Genomic DNA, 20,923 nt, shown 5'->3' on the forward strand with positions numbered 1-20,923 from the left:
ATATTACAGCCTGAGTGGCGAAATGTTATCTTCATTATTATAGTTTGTGTAAAGTAACTTTGTGATTGGTGATTCAGTAAGTCAAGTGGTAGGGCCAGTCAATAGCAGTTCTTCCTGCAAGGTCACATGCTCACTCTGTAGGTAGCCTTTTCAGGTGGTGTTGGCAACTGCAAACTGTCAGTCACAGAGTTACTTTATTTGATCAACAGGATACTTGCAAAATTCTTTCGTTATAGGTATTTGTGCCATCACCATTAACAATTATCGTCCCCGTTCGGCAGTGATGAAAATCAAACTACAGAAAACACAACTTCTTTTGCAGGTACAACTACTCACCATCAACGGCCCCTTCGACGCCACGCCTGGGAGGCGGCGGTAGCTGCTCCCCGAAGGTCCCGCCACCGGGCAGTGGTGGGGGTGGAGGAGGGGGTTCCTCATCGTCAGGCGGGGCCGGGACACCAACCAACCCGACACCTCCTGATAGCTTGACAAGTGAGGACAGCAGCTACGTGTCTGCCAAGGAGGGCAGCTGCTCTTCAACGGCTGGGCCACGTGTCCGCTTCTCGCCTGTCATGCAGCACGGTGGAGGTGTTGGCGGGAACAGCTCATCAGGCAGTGGTGTGGGACTGATGGACGCCCCCGTGCAGGACTCGACAGTCCCGTTGCCGGTCTCCCGGAGGAATGCCCCCTACCACCGCAAACCTTCCGTCTCCGAACTGGAACGAGAATTCCTATCGTAGCGGCGGCCCCGGGCCCTGATACGGGCGACCGGTCCTCTGAGTGGAACATAACTCCCCGTGTGGCGTTCCTAAGCTTGCCTGTCCTCCCTCACGTTCTGGGAGGAAGTCGTATTTGATTCAGACACTACCTTCACGTTTTCAGTGGCCGCTCGTTGAGTGCGTTTCTGTGGTAAATGTAGGTTTGAAGAACTGTTATACTTCTTTTTTTAGGAAAGTGTGCTTTGCCTGCTGCTAAGTGCTGTTTTTGAAGAGTGGAGATGTGTAATGCTTGTTTTGTAAATTGTGCCCTCACAATGTTTGGCAGTGTAGTAGATGCACTGGACTTTATATTATGATAAGAAAGTTTCTCCTGCACAGGCAAAATAGTCAGTTGTAAACACATTTGTGACTTTTTATGTCACAAGCCAGAAGTTGTGTGTTGTTTGTCTCATTTTGTAAATTGACCACACACAACAGGCCTGTATCATATGTAAGTAATATTTTGGTTGACATTAGGTTCAATACTGTAATCCTTGTTTGCATTTCATCAGAGCTATTTCAAGAATCTCTGCCTGCTAAATTTTATCATGAAATCTGCAAAATTAAGAATGTGTACTGCTCTTGAGGTTGTTTATAAAACTGGAATTGCCAAATTACATCTGTACAGTCATTTGAGCATTTTTATAATGATTCATCTCACGTATTTGCATTGCTGCTTGAGGGATACGAGTTAAGTACACTCGAGAAGAGATATGGTTCATCACTAATGTGGATGTGACTATAGGACTGATGTAAATATACATGAAGTATATGGGAGAGGGGAGGGTGGGAAAGGGGGGAGGGAAGATGGAATTTTAACTCATTTTAGAGACTGGAGTTATCTAGGTTCTTTTTCTAGTAGACAACTTACTGTCTATGAGATACACAGAACATAAACAGTAGTTACTTCTAAGCTTGCTGACAGAGAGAGAGAATTTGGACATGGATACTCATACTGGTGTGTTATATGATAAGAATTGCAGATCATGTTTCTCAAGTATCAGAATGGTTGCACAGAATATGCAGAGTTCTTTCTGTTCCATTGTAATGCTGTGACAATTGGTGATTTAACATTTTCAGGGGCCACCAAAAGTTATTTAAAATTTTAGGAACCAGAACAGGAATTTGCAGGTACTGCCAAGGTTAGTTTTTATGAATCACTGGAAAAGTTCAGATCTGCAAAAAATAATAATCCTCACAAACTTCCAGACTGTTAGTGAAACTAAATGTTTTATGCTTGACATTTGAAAATGATCAAGAATCTTTTTCGATATATAATTTTCAATTTGTCTTTCTTGGTCTGTGAGCAGAGATTTGAAGTTATGGGGCTTAACAATGGTCAGAAATAAAATTTTATGCACACTGTACCTCATTACTAATGCTTTGTGCATGGAGAGGGACATTAATACTTTAGTTTGGTAGATTATATAGCCTTCATGAATTTCAAATTCTAAATTTGTTTTTATTGTTGGCAGAATAACTGCACACAACTGTACAGTGTCATTGTGTGCCTGCTGGTATTTGTATTTACCGTTTGATGGAAGTATATTTGAAATTTTGGTAGTTATTTAGTTACTACCTTATCAGAGATGGATAAAGTGAAACAAACTCACTGTGAGGCCTACTCTGTTAAGTTACAGCATATTAAAAATATTGTATAAAGTCAGACAACACCTTGCTTCTATCTCTCTCTGTTGCTAAAGCAAACTTGTCATTCTTTCCACACTTCCTTTCTTGCATTGCAACTCTCTCTAACAGAGCAGTGCATTTGAAAGGACTGATTAAAATGTTTGATAGCAATAATTTTCTAAGGTCATTGTTATTTGTGTATGTTAAAAATTTTGTAATGCAAAGCCATTTGACATTCCTGTAAATGTTGAGAATGAGCATTCAGTATTAGCTGTAACAAGATATGTGTGACAAAAGACATGTTATTCTTTGTGCCAATAAGTATAAGTATTCTCATGTTTGCAAATAATTTCAGCCTGATTAGTTTCTTGACTAATTCTTGATATGATACTGGAAAATACTGGGTGGAATACAAAACAATGGAATGTATAAAGATAACCACTGACAGTACAGTGGAGATGTGCAGAAGATAGATATGTAAGCATGAACTGGAAAAAAAGATAACTCAGCATATGAACTTTGGTTCTTCCTCAGAGCAGACAGACACATACCTACTCACACACATCCACACTGGTGTGATGTCACAAAGAATCCATATGTGCATAAATGTTGCATGCTTTGAAGAACGAAACTTCATAAAATGAACTATCCTTTTCCACTTATTGTTTTTATGCCTATTACCAGTCAATACACCCACTATACTAGTTCCATTGTCTTTATACATTTCTTAACTAATTCTTTAAATTTAAATATTACATTATGTGCAACTATATTGACACTTTGAAAGGTTCTGTCAGATATTTATTTCTACTGTTTCCATCTAAAGTTGTTGTGTAGAAACCAGTATTTTGACTTTGGATGTGCAGTATGTTGAACTACATAGACTTCATTTTGGATTGGGCTAATTAATTGTTAATGTTTAACTAAGCTAAGTACCCAGACACTTGAAATGGTTTTGGTCTTTGAAATAACTGATGTGGGAAAATACGCATTTGTTGATACTGAACGTTCAGCTGTAACTGATAAGTGATTGTAAATTGGCAAGTAATATTGATAAGCTTTAATAATCAGGTTTAATGAATGGTAATGTAACTGCAAGAATGAGACCTATTTTCCCCCTTTCGCCCATGAATTTCACAAGTACGGAACAAGTGTCACGATAATATGACATCGAGATTGTATTCTTAAGGTATGGTATTCTCTGTATGTAAGTATATATTATTGTGATGATGTTAAATACACATAAATATGGCTTCCAGGTAAAGTATTTTCCATTGTGACATTCCAGAAAACTGTAACACTTGAGTTTTAATGTATTACGAAATCTGTTCATGTTGTTATATCTCGGAAGCCACCAAAGCTATTCACTGTTAACATACTGTGACAAAATATTTTAAAACTCTGTGTTATTTCAAGGTAAACATCTCACAACAACAGATAGCTTAAGTATTTACTCTCAGTTCAGTCAGTAAATCTATAGTAAGTCTGAATTTCACATGTTATGCATATGTATCAACCATGACTGCAGATTAGGAGCTGCAGAATTTTTGAACACAGTACTTTTTCATGCTCCTCATGTGCCTGTTGCCAGCCATAGAATAAAATATAATAATATCAAAACATTATCAAGCTTGTGAGTATGTGATGTATGTAAGGATGATTGTGAAACTGGTGACCCATTTGTCCCTTAAATGAAACTAGACATCAGTTTCAGTTTGCAGATGGTCTGGAATGTGAGGCCTTGTTCTCTTTATTGTACTGAGATTCATTGTTTGTGTGTCTGAACTGTTGTTTGTGATGTATAGGTAGAATGCTTTTTTGTGCTGTCAAAGAAATAAAATGTTGTTTAAATTTAATTATTGTAAATGGTATTGCCACAGGAGCCTAAATGTTTGTTGTAATTTTTGTAGTGTTTTCACTTGTGAGTAACAGTTTGGCTGGCAGAAAATGTTAATGTGATTCTCAGGGACATTTCTGTATTTGTTACTGCATAAAAGATGTAGAAGGAAGGCTGCACTGATTTGAGTTACCCAGAGATCGAGGGAACTAGCGGAGGTGCAAAGTGCACTGCACTGCTGCTGCCTTCATTTCGTTTCTGCAGCAGAGTCAGTTCATTTTGCTGCAAACAGAATGTCATCATTTCCCCTGTATATTTGTGTGGCATTTTAGAATGATCAATAGCCAATATACTAATCAGAGTTTACTGTTCTGTTTCTTATCGGTGCAGTTTGGGAATTGTGATAGGTATTTTTAGAATGCTCATGGAACGAGGAAGAAGTGCTCCTCCTGTGTAGTAATTGGTATTGTTCCTAGTTGAAACGCTGCCTTCCTGCATATGGTAATTGCTTATTAATTGCGAGCCATGGAACAAAATTTGTGCTAAATTTAGACCGCAAAAGAGATTTCACACTGTACTGGAAGTAATGTTCTTCATTGTACTCCAAATCATTCTTTTCTGCTGAAGTGTTTAAGACATGTGTAAAGATTGCTGTTAACATCCAGAATGATGTGCTATGTGATTCAGTTATTCTCATTAATTACAAGATACCCAACACAAGTCTGAGACTTCAAAGCATTCCTGTTAACACCTACAAAGCATTCCTGTTAACACCTAATTTATTCTTCATTGATTTACTGCTTCATTTAATGTGAAGTGCATTAATATTATTTGTTTTATTACAAGATGTTTTCTTTCAGAGATTATATAAATAAGTGTTGTTTTGTTATAGGAAATTTATATTTCTGCCCACAGGCATTTCATTGGAAAATTGTTTTGTACATGCAAATATTATATCATTTCATATAAGTTTATAAGGTTGAACAATAATGCACCTTTTATATTGACCAGAAATTGTATCTTTGGTAAATTGTATGAATGATTAAGAAAAGAAGTCAGGAAACATATACTTATTTACTGCCCATAGAAATTTAATGCTTTCTGCTTAAAGCATAATCAATTTCACTTGATTTTTCTTTGCAATATACCATTACAGTATTATATATTTTGTGTCTAATTGTTTTATCATGCTACTGTTACTGGGATGCACATTTGTGTACTGAATATTCCCATAAATACTCAGAACTCATCTGAAAGAAATATGTGGTGTGAGACACGTATGGCGTTAGTTCTTTCCCCCTCTGTAAGAAAAGAAAAAGAAAAACCTGTAAAAAATCTTTTCTGTATGACCCTTTTAACATTAATGGCTGACCAAATTTGGTCTTGCACACTCTTGTTCTAATATTGCTTGTAAATGAAATGACATTGAAATGCATGCTGAACAGAGTATGTGATAGAACCCAAAAATAAACAGCACTTCTCCAGATCTGGCCCCTTTCTCAGGACACGGAAGATACAAGTTGTCATTCTTATTGCACTGTTGTCACTCTGTTGTGTGATACGTCCTATCTCTGTCTACCACTAAAAACATCTGCACTTCTTAACTATGTTATTTCAATCACAGTCATTAACTAATATCCATTTAGTACTATTAATAGGAGACAATGAGATAGTTTGATAGGAAGAGCCTGACACCCCCTCCGTTAACTGTTACGCTATGTTTACAGCATGCTTGAAATCTCTTTCTAGAAATAAGTGCAGTAATACTCAGCTATGAGTTGGCTGACAGTTTTGAGAATTTTTATGAAAGATTAGCAAACACAGCTTCTTTTGCAGCCAACAGTGATATCATTGGATTTTTAAAATTTGGTCTACTGTCTCACATTAGTGTGGATAATAATTAAACCTCTAATTTTCAATGAATCAAATAGAGTTCTTCGAAAGAAGGTTTAATTTTGAATTTTATAGCTAAAGCACTGAAAGTAATTGCTTGTGCTGTTCTACTGTCATTCCCATCTACAGTCAAAACTGCACTGTATTCTACACCATAAAGCTGTCTGTGCTACTTTCATCAATGTGGGACTCATTTAGTATTAGTGCCTACAAGTGTAAAGCCTTTGTTCTCAACTTATATGGCGCCTCAGAGTTCAAATTTTACTACAGGAAGACTGCCTTTTCTAAAAGTAGTTGTGTGTATTTTTCTGTAATTATAATTGCTTCCTAAAGTTTTAAGGTTACACAACAGTAACACCAATGAATAAAAATTAGCACAAAATTGAATGTAAAAGTGACTTATTGTTACTTTTATAAATTTAAAAATGTTTAATACCTATTTTATTACGAAAAAGATAGAACTGCATCCAATCACAGAGTTTTAAATAAACTATAAGACTTCGAAGTGTTAGCTAAATTGATATGTGTTTCATATAGTGGCAGATTTGGAAAAATACTCTGTTTATCTCTTAACATTATGCTAAATGAGCTAAGACAGTTTCATAGACCACATGGAAGTAATATCTGCATGAAAGAGTGCAATATTAGTGTGAGTAATAAAATGATGTGGTTCATGTAAAAAGAAAATTGTTATTTTATTTGTTTTTGATGGTTGTATCTTTTAATTTGAAGACAATTTCATTCATTTTTGTAATTGTTCACATCTTAGAGTTTTTCTTGTGAATAATGGAAAAACGTCCACCGTGTGTTCACACTACATTCACCATCCAAATGTGAAATCTTTTATATGGGAAATACATCAGATTTCGAATTGGTGATTAATTACATTTAAGTTTGAAGGACTGAGTAGTAGTAACATGGAATATGCTTGTAGTATACTTTTGTTGTTAGTGATGGTTCTCACAGTCTTGTCAAGGCACTTAAGCTCTCTCATATGTTGTTCCCTGTTTGAGGTAAACAGTCGATATACGTGAACAGAGAAACATGTATGTGTATTATTCTGCTAGGAGCAGAAAGGACAGAATTACAACAGAGATGACCATCAAGACACATCTGTAAACAACCCTGTTCCTCCTCTTCTGAGCCGAGTGCAATTCTTGGGACAAATTGTGTAATTATGGTTGTGATGAGTAATGTGTCAATGATTTAATCTAGTCAAACTGATATGAAACATGTGGTCTGTGAAATATGTGTGTATAGATTATTTATAATTTTTAATGTACATGGTTTAATGTAATGTAAAATTAAGCTTAGTTTCAATTTTAGTTTCTTAGCTGAAGGAAGATGGTGTTGCATAAGTTGGGAACCAATGCTGTTTGTAATAATTTTGTTTTCTTTTTGTTTTTACAGTATGCTACAGTATCACAATTGTGTTACATGTTGTAAGGATGCCAGGCCCTATGGGTTCCTGCTAACAATACTTGTGTGTGTGTGTGTGTGTGTGTGTGTGTGTGTGTGTGTGTGTGTGTTTTGCCATTTAACAGACTGTGGATTGTATAGTATACCTGTGCGGATGTTCAGATTGCAACAGCGTGAGTTGTGAAACACATTTTTTTGCTTCTTTTGTATGCTATATAGTTGGTACATAATCATGTATCATGTAAATACAGTATATACATATATAAATACTATAATCGTGTATATAAATATATTTGTTTAAAACAGAGAAATGAAAGACGTGAAAATACAGTGGAAGTGATGAGAAATTTGTGTGTAATTTGTTTATTTCCCCAACCTTGGTAACCTAAGAGACACAGTTCTGTAAGATACATGATTCATAAACTGTATTATCTCCTGAGGCTATCATATTTTATTTCTTTATTGAATATGTGTTTTGTTGCTCTATGGTGATAGAACACTCAGGATGTGTAATGTGTCACAAATAAAACTCGGAGATGCAATGTCTCACCAAAAGACTTGTTACTCATTGTGGCACGTTCCGTATATACCAGCTATGTAACTGTTGTATTTAGGGCATCCTTTTGGTAGGGTTACAGGGTTGATCTTTAGTGATGGCGTTTCACTAAATTTTAATATACAAAAGCCAGAATTTGTTTCCATTCCACTCGAGCGATAGTGGACTCTGGACAGTTGTTGGTGGTTTTTTGGTGAAATGATTTGCTGATAAAGAAAATGTCAGTATCAAATCTGCTGTTGCAATATGAGAAACTTATTATAGTCTGAAATGATCTTCTTTTTGGTTTTTCCAAAGGAAACCGATGGTCTGAACTCAAGTTAGGAAAAACAGCTCCAGAGTCAAACACCATACTCACTGAATTTCATTATCAGCATATTACAGTGACTTGAGCCACTCGATGCAACAATATGTGATTGTTCTTGACAATTGGCCTTTGATTCATATCATGACCACAAAAATCTGGTTCTGCAACCTCTTATTCAGTCATTCAGTCACTGATCTCTGTACCTGAACTCCAATAAAGCCATCAGCAGTAGCTGACATAAGCACTGTGTGACTGGGCACAAATTAGGGAAAAAACAGTCCATGAGTGGATCAATATTGTTACTGAATCTCACTGTAACCTCACCACACCAATGTAAATACATACTGTGAATACACTTTGATGGATCTGGGCAACATGTAAATCCTGTGAAATATCTGTGACAGAATCCCCAGACTTGTATACATCTTCATATATTAAATGGCAAGCCACTGTTCAGACTGTAGCACATGAATATGTAGACAAAAGCTGATTTAAAAAGTGTTTCACTATTTCTTTAAACATTTAAAATCTACTGGGAATAGTTCAACATTTGATGCCAGCGTACTTAAAACCTCTTGGCACCAATTGCAGGCTTTCTAATTCAAGGTGGAGGTAATACAGGGTGTATATAAAGTCTAGGAACACTTTCAATTATTTATTGCACAAGAACCAAACATTGTACAGATATAATACATATGTCATCTTGAAGAGAAACCCGGAAAGCCATTTTTTCATGTATACCACCACAGAGTAGTTTGGTAATTTGCCGATAGTCAGCGCTAGTCGCAAACATGGTGCGTTCAGGTGCGGAGAAAGCTTTCTGTGTGTTGGAGTTAACTGTTTCATGAAATGGCCTCCCTGATCACCATATCTCACTCTGTGCGACTTTTTTTCTGTGGGGACAATTAAAGATCTGGTGTATGTATTGCCTCTGCCACGTGATGTAGCAGATCTCCGGGAGAGAATATGGGAAGAAACTGCCACAGTCGACAGGTATGGTGAGAATTCGATTACTGTATTGGCGTCTGATGGGCCACTCATGGTTCACATATCAAATCTATTTAAAAAAAAAAATTTCTCTTCAAAATGCAATGTATATGACATCTGTACAATATTTAGTTCTTGTGCAATTTAATTGAAAGTGTTCCTGGACTTTATGTACCCCCTGTATTTAAGTCTGGTGTGAATTGTGTGTATGCATCTAATTTCCTTATCACTTTTTAAGTAGTGAATAATTTTTGTGAAACTGTCAGATTCCCTAAAAATAATTTCACAAGTCATTACAGAGCAAAAATAAACATATTAGGCTACTGTTGCGAGGGATTGCTCCACAGTATAAAAAAGTATGTATCTGCTGGTTATTGTAGGTAACATCAGTGCACCTTGGATTCATATCAGTTTTGTGGGCTTAAATAAAGTTCTTTTAAAGACGTTGGCTAAAAGAGATTTACAATAAATCAGAGTAGAAATAGGGCGTAATATTGATACTTATGACTGACCTCAGACACAGTTTTCATAAAGTGCTGCTATTAACATGACTCAGAAATATCTAACAGGTACAGCTACTGCAGCTGTTGGCTTTAGATTATGTTATATGCGTCATCTGCCAAGGTATTTGGGGAAAATGAGTTCCGATGGTTATACTCGTAAGCAATTGATTTAAGGGACACCCTATGTAGCCTAGTTAGCACCGGAGTGAGCACAAGTGGACAAGCATCATCGGATGAGCATTCTGTTGTATTTGGTTGCATCTGCAGGTGCTCACACACGTTTGAATGCTCGTTGGTCTTGCAGTGAACTATCAAAGGAAGTTTGTGTGCTCTTCAGTTTGGTACTCACAGTGTAGAGGTCTCTTGTTTGCTGTTTTGCATGTGAACTAGTTTTATTATTGACTTGACTAGTGTGAGCAATGGACTGGTCAGAAGAGAATATAATGTTTCTGATAGAAGGATATAATTATAATAACAGCTTAAGCCATCAAGCCATCCAAGAGATCAATGGTGTAAGTTACAAACAAAAATAATTGTGTCTGGTACGAAATTGGCAAAGCACGTAAAGGTCTTATTGGAATGTGAGAAAGCTGATAAATTCATTAGTTGCTTCCATCAAGTGGGAACAGGGTGAAGAAGCAAAAGTCATGTGTTTCTCTGTATTAAAAAGGAACACAAAAATAAATTTATTTGAAAGTAAATAAATACAAATATGTATCCATTATAATGATTAATATAAATTAAAAACATATGGAAGTCCTGGTCTCATGGCACATGCTCAGTGCAGCTGCAGTGGCATTGTAGATATATCACTCTTATTTTAGAAGCTGTTGATGCAATAACTGAATGCATAAAAATTGTTTTTCCTGCAATGATATTTCCAAAAAATGATTTTGCAAATTTTATTAAGTAAGCTATGTGGCAGTCAAATATGTATTATGAAAAGGATAGATTGCTACTCGACCACTGTCTGTGGTCGCTGTGGCCGGACTGCGGACAGCAACTGCACCTGATGGGAGCAGCAATCTGGTGTAGATGGTAGGTATTAGGAGTTTGGAGGAGGAGGGATAGTAAGGTAGATTGGGGAAGGGGGGGGGGGGGGTGGCGTAGCGCTGCTTGTAGAAGTGTGCACATATGTGGTGAGGACAGTCAGGGTATGGCTGCTAGGTGCAGTCATGTGGCTGGAGGGGGGGGGGGGGGAGAAGGTTGTTAGTGCTGGAGTGGGAGCAGGGAAGGCAATAGGTAGGTGGAGGACAGGGTCTAGGGAAGGTTGGGTTTACGGGTAGATCCAGATGGTGCAGTCATTGAAGTGAAGCACATTGTGTTGGGCAGCATGTTCAGTAACTGGATGGTCCAGCTGTCTCTCAGCCACAGTTTGTCAGTGGCCATTCATGCAGACAGACAGCTTGTTAGTTGTCATGTCCATGTAGAAAGCAGCACAGTGGTTGCTGCTTAGTTTGTGGATCACACGGGTGCTTTCGCAGGTAGCCGTGCCTTTGATGGGATAGGAGATGCCTTTGACTGGACTGGAGGAGGTGGTTGTGAGAGGCTGTATGGAACAGGACTTGCATCTAGCTATATTACAGGGATATGAGTCATGAGGAAAGGGTTTGGGAGCAGAAGTGGAGTACGGATGAACAAGCATACTGCGTAGGTTCGGTGGACATCAGAATAATATTGTGAGAAGGGTGGGAACTTCTATTTCAGACAAAGGACTTTTGGGCAAAAGTTTCAATATACAGCAGTCTCTTGGTTGTACCTGTGACTAAATGCATGCACTATGTGGTAAGTTGCAATCTATTTGTTTCATAATATTGTTGTTATTCCATCCAGGACTTTCCTATGCCTGGCCGTACAAAATGCGGTCTGCGACCTTGGGCCTATCTGTCTCAAAATACACATTCGCCGCCGTGGTCGGCAGCTGTGAGTGGCTGCAGTGGCATTTTTTGCCGTGTTCTCACGACGACACCCGAGCCAGCAGCGGCAGTAGGCAGGTCTGTCATGTTGGTGAGCGTGCAGTTCACACAGTGGAGATCATACAAACAGAAAGACTTATCAAATAAGTGAGAAAGCACAACTTCTTGTATGTTAAAAGCAAAGCACATTATAAGAACAGTCTGAAGAAGGCCAAAGTGTGAAGGGATATAGTTGTTAAATTGGTAGATATTTTTGTATAATTTTAATTTTCATTCATGCAATAAGTTACATAAAATGAAGTACAGTAGAGTGTTAAGTACTGGAAATCAAGTTAGTATATATTATATCTTAAAGCATCTGAAAGCAATTACAGCAAATATGCAGGCAACCACATGCCAAAAACAGAAAGAAACACGTGGAAAATCGAACTTCATATAAGACAATTATGTGTCATATTCAAATGAAAGTTAATTGTTTAGCCTCACATGATATTTCTGATCTGAAAACAAATTATTTCCATGCTTGTTTCTAACAGTAACAACCGTAGAGTTATTCTGTACACTTGTTTGTTATAAAACAATCTAAAGTAACACCTCCTGTTTTATGAGAAATTGTATGCGTAACATTTGCAATCAGTAAAGAGTTCCCCTACTCGTTAAAACTGAACAAAGACCCAGTGACCGATGGAATTGCTATCAAATTTTATATTGCGGCTGAGTCAATTATTATCTGTAGTACATCCCTGTAACAAAAAATGGTGTCCAATAATTGGAAGAAAGCATGGGTCACATCCATCTACAAGAAGGGTGGCAGGAAGTTTGGGTGTACCCCAGGAAGTGTGTTGAGACACTTGCTGATCATGTTGTGTATTTATGATCTTATGAACAATATTAATAGTAGCCTCAGATTTTTGCAGGTTATGTAATTATCAGTTGTGAAGTACTGTCTGAAAGAAGCTGCATAAATATTCATTTAGGTATTGTTAATATTTTAATGTGGTGCACACACTGGTAAGTTGCTTTAAATGTTCAGAAATGTAAAATTGTGCCCTTCACAAAACGAAAAAACAAAGTATACTATGACTGCAACATTGAGTCACACAAATATCTAATTCTAACACTTCGTAGGGATATGAAATGGGATGATCACATAGACACAGTCATGAGTAGGGCAGGGAGGTATCAGACTTCGGTTTATTGGTAGATTATTGGGGAAATGAAATCAGTCTAAAAAGGGGATTGCTTACAAATCATTAATCTGACACATACTAGAATATTGCTGAAGTGTGTGGGACCCATGCCAAACAGGACTAACAGGGGATATTGAACACATACAGAAAAGAGCAGCATGAATGGTCACAGGTTTGTTTGACCTGTGGGAGAATGTCATTGAGATGTTGAAAGAACTGAATTGACAGATACTTTGTGATACATGCAAATTAGCCCAAGAAAGGCTACTTACAAAGGTTTAAGAAAAGGCTGTAAATGATTTCTCTAGGAATATACTACAACCTCCTATTATCGCTCCCATGTGGATCGTGTGGACGAGGTTAGACTAATTACCGCACATACAGAGGCAGGGGCGATTCTAGAAGTTGGTCAAGGGAAGGAGGGGGGGGGGGGGGGGTTGGGAGAATGGAATATCACTTAACAAAAGGAGAGTTTGGGTCCTCTACCAGCAAACTGGTAAAATTTAGTGTTGCTTAAAGTAGTTTTTGGTAACTGTTTTGGAGTTCAGGGTAAAAAATGTGTTTGAATAAATAATAAGATGCCTATTTTAAGTTAAATGATATTTACTGGTTTAGATATTAAGCTATTTCCCACTCTTATTCTTTTGTTAAAATGTGTTTGAAATACATTGTAACCTATATTACTACATAATTATTAAAAAAAATGAATCTGTTGGAGTAATATAGTTGCTGATTTCTGAAGTCATTTTATCCAGGGTAATATGATACTCCATTGGGGGGGGGGGGGGGTGTCTATACCCCCATAGCCCTCCCCCCCACCTCACCCCCCCCCCCCCCTTGCCACTGGCCCTGTACAGAGGCATTTAAATAGTCATTTTTCCCACACTCTGTGGATGAATAGAATGGGAAAAAGCCCCTATAGCTGGTACAATAGGATATATCCACTGCCACACACTTCACAGCAATTTGCAGATTATAGATGTACGTGTAGAATTATGTCTGATTACATGAAAAAAATAATTAGGTCTTGAATACAATTTTGCTTGGTTCTCTTTCCTTTAAAGGTATTAATTTATTCAAATATAATACTGTAGTAGTCTACGAAACAAACCATTACCAAAAATGCAACATCGCTAACTCTGCAGTTACATAACTATGTTATGAGATACTATGAATGTCTCTGTGGCTGCGACAAGTTCAGATAATTTGTTACAGTATGTAGTTATGCAAAACATGCTATATTTTAATGCAAACTTGCTTTACTGCCTTGAAAATGGTAGAATGTTCCACCTAAAGTGAAAATGCAACTGTTCTGCTTATACTCGTATTTGCCAGACATATAGAAAACACCATTTACAACAGAATAAATGATAATAAACCACTATAATTTTCAAAGCATTTTGGCTTTTCTCGCTTTGGTGTTACTGCTAACTTTGCGTCAGGTGCGATTGGACACAAATATCTATCTGATGAATTCTTCCTGAAATTGTTTTTGGATAGATCTAGGAAATAGTTACACTGTGAAATATTTAACCTGAAGAGCTCACATAACTTTGTCTTCGTTTAATAAACGACGCCTGATAAGTGTTGAAAACGAAATTTTTGTCGAGCCTCGTCTTAAAGATTGGACATGTTTTAACCATTCCATTACGCAACTGTTGGAGTAGAATGTCTTCCCCTTCATCATTATCTTCCAGTAGTAAGTACAATAGTAATTCGTGATTACTAATCTGAGAAAGGTGCGTATATTTCCACGAAATGTTCACGACTGAGCTGCAGGCTACGGTTCTTGCCTATGGTGTGCTCAGGCAACGCCCTGGGCTCCAGCATGCACAAAATCAAGTACTTTAACTTTTCTCCATGCTGTACTGAGATGTGGCTGTCATTCCAACTTTAAAAACAATCTCGATATATTTGCTACATTTAGTTCGCAGCAACATATCACCTAAAACGAATGAAACATGAAGTAGACAGAGACCACATTTTTCACTGCAAATCATTCAAAATTTATGGTACGTGGTACTTGGGAAGTAGGTATAACAGTAACTGTGACCTACATCGACAAAATAAACACTTCATCATCAAGCAATAATGTATCAAATGCAACAGGTAAAGAACAAGATGGAGCACAGAGTCAAGAAATACGAAGAGAAAAAACAACACGCATCAGAATCTACTATGATGGTTTTGGAAGAGGGATGGCTACAAAAACAAAGACCCTGACAACTCAAAAGAACTTTAAAATTGAAGGCATAGTGAAACCTGGAGTAAGAGTCAACCAGATCCTCACCAACACTGAAGATCACAGTAATTTGTCAAGGAGTGACCTTTGCAGTTCTTATAAGTGGTTCCAATGATGTATACCATAATGAAACAGCTCCAGCAACACCAGCTCTGAAGACTGCACTTGGCAGGTTAACAAACACAAATGTTATGTTATTTAAAATACCTCATTGTTACGATTTAATTGAAACATCATATGTAAACAGAGAAATAACCAAAGCTAATAAATATTTTGAAACAATTTGCAAACAGTTTAAAAATGTAATGCTTTTAGATATAAAGGAATGTATCAGTTGTAACCATGAACCCTCTGACAATTGTGACTGCTCGAGAACTTGTCATACAAGACATGGTCAAGGCCTAAGTGGAATAGGAAAGACCCTCCTGGCCCAAAAAATACTTAGTATGGTAAATAACAAATTATCTTATATCAGTAATTTGGAACATATGTCTCAGAACCAGATCAGGGTAACATATAAGGCTAACCAATCCTGAAATGTGTCAGACTTGGTCAAAACCTGAAGGGGACACTAAGGTGAGCTGTGCACAAAATCTAGATGGCTTGACTTTGCTGTATCAGAATGTACAAGGACTAGGCAACAAAATGTGTGAGCTGGAATTAATTTTAAACTGTAATCTTAAGGAGGTTTCTGTGTTGTGTATCAATGAGCACTGGCTTCAGAACACTCAGATTTGTGCAGCAAATATACCAGACTTTGATTTAATAAGTGGCTTTTGCAGTGAAACTTATAAATGTGGAGTTGTATGCATTTATGTTAGAAGTAATGTCAAATCTAAGAAAGTAAAACTTAGCAAGGTGAAGCGCGCAGAAAAAAATTTTGAATGTTGTATTTGTGAACTTACAGACTGCCAAACTATCATTGCTTGCATCTATAGGTCCCCATCAGGTGACTTTACTCAATTCTTATATTATATAGATGATCTTTTAAATGAATTGAGAGGCAGGTCAAAATGCACAATAGTTCTTGGTGACTTCAACATTAATTTTAACAAAAGTAATAAAGAACAAGATACAATTATTAAATCTGTTTAACAAATACAACATGCAACCTACAGTGTAGGAAATTACCAGGTATGGGGATGGGTCTGAAACAACACTTGCTCTGATATTTACCAACAAACAAAGCTGTGAGTACAATGTTGAAGTAACAGATACAGGCTTGTCTGACCATAAGGCTTTAAAAATGATGATAAGGAATGAGAACAATAAGAAATACACAGTCACTGAAAAATATGTACAAAGAAGACTTATTAATGCAAACAACATAAAGGTATTTAATAGTATGCTAAAAAGGGTGCACTGGGGCATAGAACAAACTGATGATGCAGACAAAAGGTATGACAGTTTTCTCACTGATTATAAATATTGCTACGATGTAGCATTCCCGTTAAAAAGAATTAAAGTTAGTGAGAAGACAAACACATGGGGAATACAAGGGATTAAAAAATCAGCAACCACCCTTAGAAACCTAAGCAAACATGCTAAAATAAATACAATAATAAAACCATACTATAGGAAATATAGAAGGGTCTATAGGAAAGTTTTACTGGCAGAAAAAAGGCTCAGCAATGATTCATACATTAATAAGGGAAGCAATAAATGAAAATCGATTTAGAAGGTTATAAACAACAGCATAGGAAAATGTAAAACCAAGACCCATAGTTTCAAAATTAAAAGTGATGGCAAAGTGACAGAAGATGCTCAACAGGTAGCCAATATATTCAATGAACATTATGTGAACATAGCACCGAACCTAATTAAAAGTCTGTGCAATTCAAACAACGAAAACATAAAAGTACCAACTTGTGAAAAGACAATGTTTCTGTACCCAGCAACAGAGTGTGAAGTTACAAATGCTATTAATAAACTAAAAAATAAAATGTCTTGTGGTATTGACGGAATTCCAGACATAGTAATCAAACATAGTTCTACCAGTATAGATACTCACCTAACTGACATTATTAATACTTCTTTCAGGACTAATACTTCTTTCAGGACAAGGGTGTTCCCATCCAAACTAAAACTCTCCATAATAAAGCCAATTCACAAAACGAATATTACAGCCAACATAAATAATTAAAGGCCAGTGTCATTATTGTCAGGTTTCTCTAAAGTAATTGAAAGAGTAATGTACAAAAGGCTAGCTGACTTCCTGAATAAAAATAAAATATTGACTATTGCTCAAAATCTGTTTATAAAGAACAGATCCACAGAAATGGCAATCTTACAATTCATGAAAATGGTTCTAAATGCTTTGGATAAGAACGAATTAAGCTGTGGGATATTCTTAGATTTATCTACAGCATTTGATTTAATCAGCCATGACTTAGTGCTTATGAAACTAGAATTTTTATGAAGTCCGGGGACTTGCCTTCAAATGGTTCAAGTCCTATCTCTCTGATAGACAACAGAGAGTACGAATATGTCATGAAGGCAAAGAATATCTTTCAGATTTAAAAAAAAAAAAAAAAACTAGCTATGGAGTGCCCCCTGGTTCCGTGTTAGGCCATCTGTTGTTCTTGGTGAACATAAATGACTTGCCAAACCGTCTGACAGTTGCAGAAATGGTGATGTCCGCTGGTGACACTAGCATTTTTATAAAAGGATACACTGAGGATAATCTACAGCAGAGTGTCTCTGGGACAAAAAATGAGTTAGGAAAATGGTTTAGCAATAATGCTTTGATCACAAATAAGGATAAAACAGTATTGATGAATTTCAGTAATATTAAAAGTAAAGCTAGAGGAAGAGTAAAAGCTGAGTTAGGGAACTATGTTATTGCACAAGCTCCATACACAAAATTCCTCGGTATATGGGTGGATGAGCACTTGAGATGGGAAAAGCATCTAGAAGTTTTGAGTAAAAAATTAAGTAAATGCTGCTATGTGCTAAGAATACATTGGGAATGTTGCAACACTGAATCATTGCTGTGTGCCTTAAGTATTTTAATAAAATTCTTGAGTTCTTTGTATATGCCACTGCAAACATCACGAACAATCTTAGATATAGCAGCTACTTAAATGCAAAACAATTACTAATTTAACTGCCTCCAATTGCTAAGAACCAAGTATAACATTAGTCTCTCTTCAGAATTATGTTGCTTGCCTGTAACTGAAGCGCTGCTTATAAATTTCTGCTTCAGTTATTATAAGAAGCCAGCAAAAACCATCAACTTACATATATGGAATAATGCTAAGGAGGGCTGGATCTACAATTAACCTGTCCCTTTTTCCCCCTAAGGTAAGTCTTTCCGCTCCCGGGATTGAGATGACTCCTTACCCTCTCCCTTAAAACCCACATCCTTTCGTCTTTCCATCTCCTTCCCTCTTTCCTGATGAAGCAACCGTGGGTTGCAAAAGCTTGAATTTTGTGTGTGTGTTTGTGTTTGTTAGTGTCTCTATCAACATACCAATGCTTTCGTTTGGTAAGTTACATCATCTTTGTTTTTAGATATAGAGTATATAATACTTTATACAAAATAAAAGAGTACTGCAGTTTCATCAGAGAAACAAAAGCATTAATCATGACAGATGTAGATAAAGTATAGAATTACTCAAAAAACTTGTGGTGACTACCAACAGTGAACTGAAGAACTCGACAAAGCAAGTGCACATCTTTGGCTTTAATTTGGTTTGTATAACATCTGTTTGCATGCATGCTTGCTTGTAGTGTATTTGAGATACAAATAAATACTTGACTTACATTGACTAGTTGGGTTTCTGAGTCTATTTCCACCAAGTTTAGTAGCTGAAACCCACACTGGTGATCTTGAGCCTTTTTCATTCTTTGATTATCAGTTTCATACAATACTCAGTGTTCTTTATTGAAACAATGGGTCACTTACCATTGGGTGTATCGGAATCTGCTACTGCATACACACCTGACTATGGTTGTGATGCTGTTGACGATGCAAGTGAACATCTACATTCGTATTCTACCAGGCCACACTTGGCTGACCTAGCTTACATCAGACTGCAATGACAGGAAGCTCTTACTGACACAAGCACACACAAGGGTGGGTTGGTCTCCGTGTTTTGCAGCTGCACCAGACTGGAGCTTAATGTCACCCCGCCATGATTCGCTGCCACACTGCTCACCTCCCCCCTTACCCCTCCCCGTGACCTTGGGTGCCATCTGTCATCATTTATGGCCTGTTGTATCTACCAGTTGTTCTCCACCATATTATTCACAAGGAACACCTCGGTTCAAGATTGCCCTAGCAGCTTTGGTGCCATCTACGTGCACAAGTGGGTCCAGAGGTCATACCCGACATCACTTTATGGACGGTGTAATTAGTGAAACTTCTATATGAACTACAACTCGAGCTTCTCTTGCATTCATCAGACCCACTGGAAACTAATCTTTGGCTTGCAAACCAGGCCCACAAAATTATTCGCAACAGATAGTTATTCCTGAGCAAGTACACTGGCAGATGACGAGATTAGCCCTCCTACCGACACTGCTGGTTTCGAGGTACACTCAGCGATGCAGTAAGAAACTGCCGGCTGCCCTGTGCCTAATCAAAATCTGCGCATGGGATGGTCTACATGCCACGGCTCATGACGACTCTACATGGTGCTGCCACGAGCAATAGTCGGCAAACGTCGCCACGACATCTAGCGGAAGACTCTACATCTTGGATCTCATCACTAATCTTCACTTTATCATTGTCACAGAGGCAATTGCCAGCATCATCCCCATTGCTCTCGCACACTCTTCTGGCGAAACTCTCTTTATGTGTCACCAAGTGATCCCACTTCAATGTTCAAGGTGCAGCTGAACTTCGAGTCCAACCTATACCAGGACAGAGTTTGCTCGGAAGTTCCACATAGCTGGCATCGACAAACCAATATTGACGATCGATTTCCTGAAGCATTTTGGCCTATACACCATGCTACTGACACTCGCAGCCCTGGTTTTTTCAGTCCTGCTACCCCTCAAATATTCACAAAACGGTGACCCACTTCTGCTCGCCCTCTCCAATTGCTCTATACTGACTGCTCACCTCATTCCCTCAGTGGTGAAGATTCCGACTGAGCACTCCGAGATTGAAGCCCTATACGTTTGTAATGTCGAGCTGAAACGACTGATTGATGCTGTATCAGAGAAACTGTCATGCACTCGCTGCACACTCTGCTGCCTCACCAGCTTGCTGCCTATGCACGTAGTCGACACACCCACCACAGCCAACGTGCCCCCGCCAGGGATTTGGCATCTGCATGCTAAGGTTAGTAACATTCTGTTTCCTAGAGTATCGTCTGACCGTGCCTCTGTCCCTTGTTCCTTCTTCACTTACACAAGATGTACAATTAGGCACGACAACTAACTGCACCTGCCACAGGATAACCACCATGGAAGGTCCTCCCATACACCACAATGCTAACTGCTTCCCACCAAAGAAAGTAAGCCACACGAAAGAAACTGTTAATGATCTTTTACATGTGGGAATCATATGCCCCCCAGACAGTGACTGGTCGTCACTCATTCATCTTGTGCCTAAGATGAATGATTTGTTCCAGTTATGTGACTATCGGAAACTAAATGCTCACACCATTGTAAATAATTACCTTATTGCTCAACTGCTTAATGGGCATGAGTGTTTAGTGCTCTTGATTGCTGGAAT

General features: G+C 37.8%; 1 protein-coding gene across 1 annotated transcript in view; it reads left to right on the top strand.

The window, feature by feature from the left end:
- Positions 1–1,287, top strand: part of LOC124717051 (mitogen-activated protein kinase kinase kinase 10-like) — a 721,769-nt gene extending 720,482 nt beyond the window's left edge. Inside the window, exon 12 of the mRNA XM_047243726.1 lies at positions 323–1,287. Within this exon, the coding sequence (XP_047099682.1) occupies positions 323–740 (418 nt within the window). The 3' untranslated portion in view covers positions 741–1,287. The remainder of the gene's footprint in view (positions 1–322) is intronic.
- Positions 1,288–20,923: the final 19,636 nt, after the last annotated feature.

Source organism: Schistocerca piceifrons, chromosome 9 (assembly GCF_021461385.2).
Source record: "Schistocerca piceifrons isolate TAMUIC-IGC-003096 chromosome 9, iqSchPice1.1, whole genome shotgun sequence".
NCBI classification, from domain to species: Eukaryota; Metazoa; Arthropoda; class Insecta; order Orthoptera; family Acrididae; genus Schistocerca; species Schistocerca piceifrons.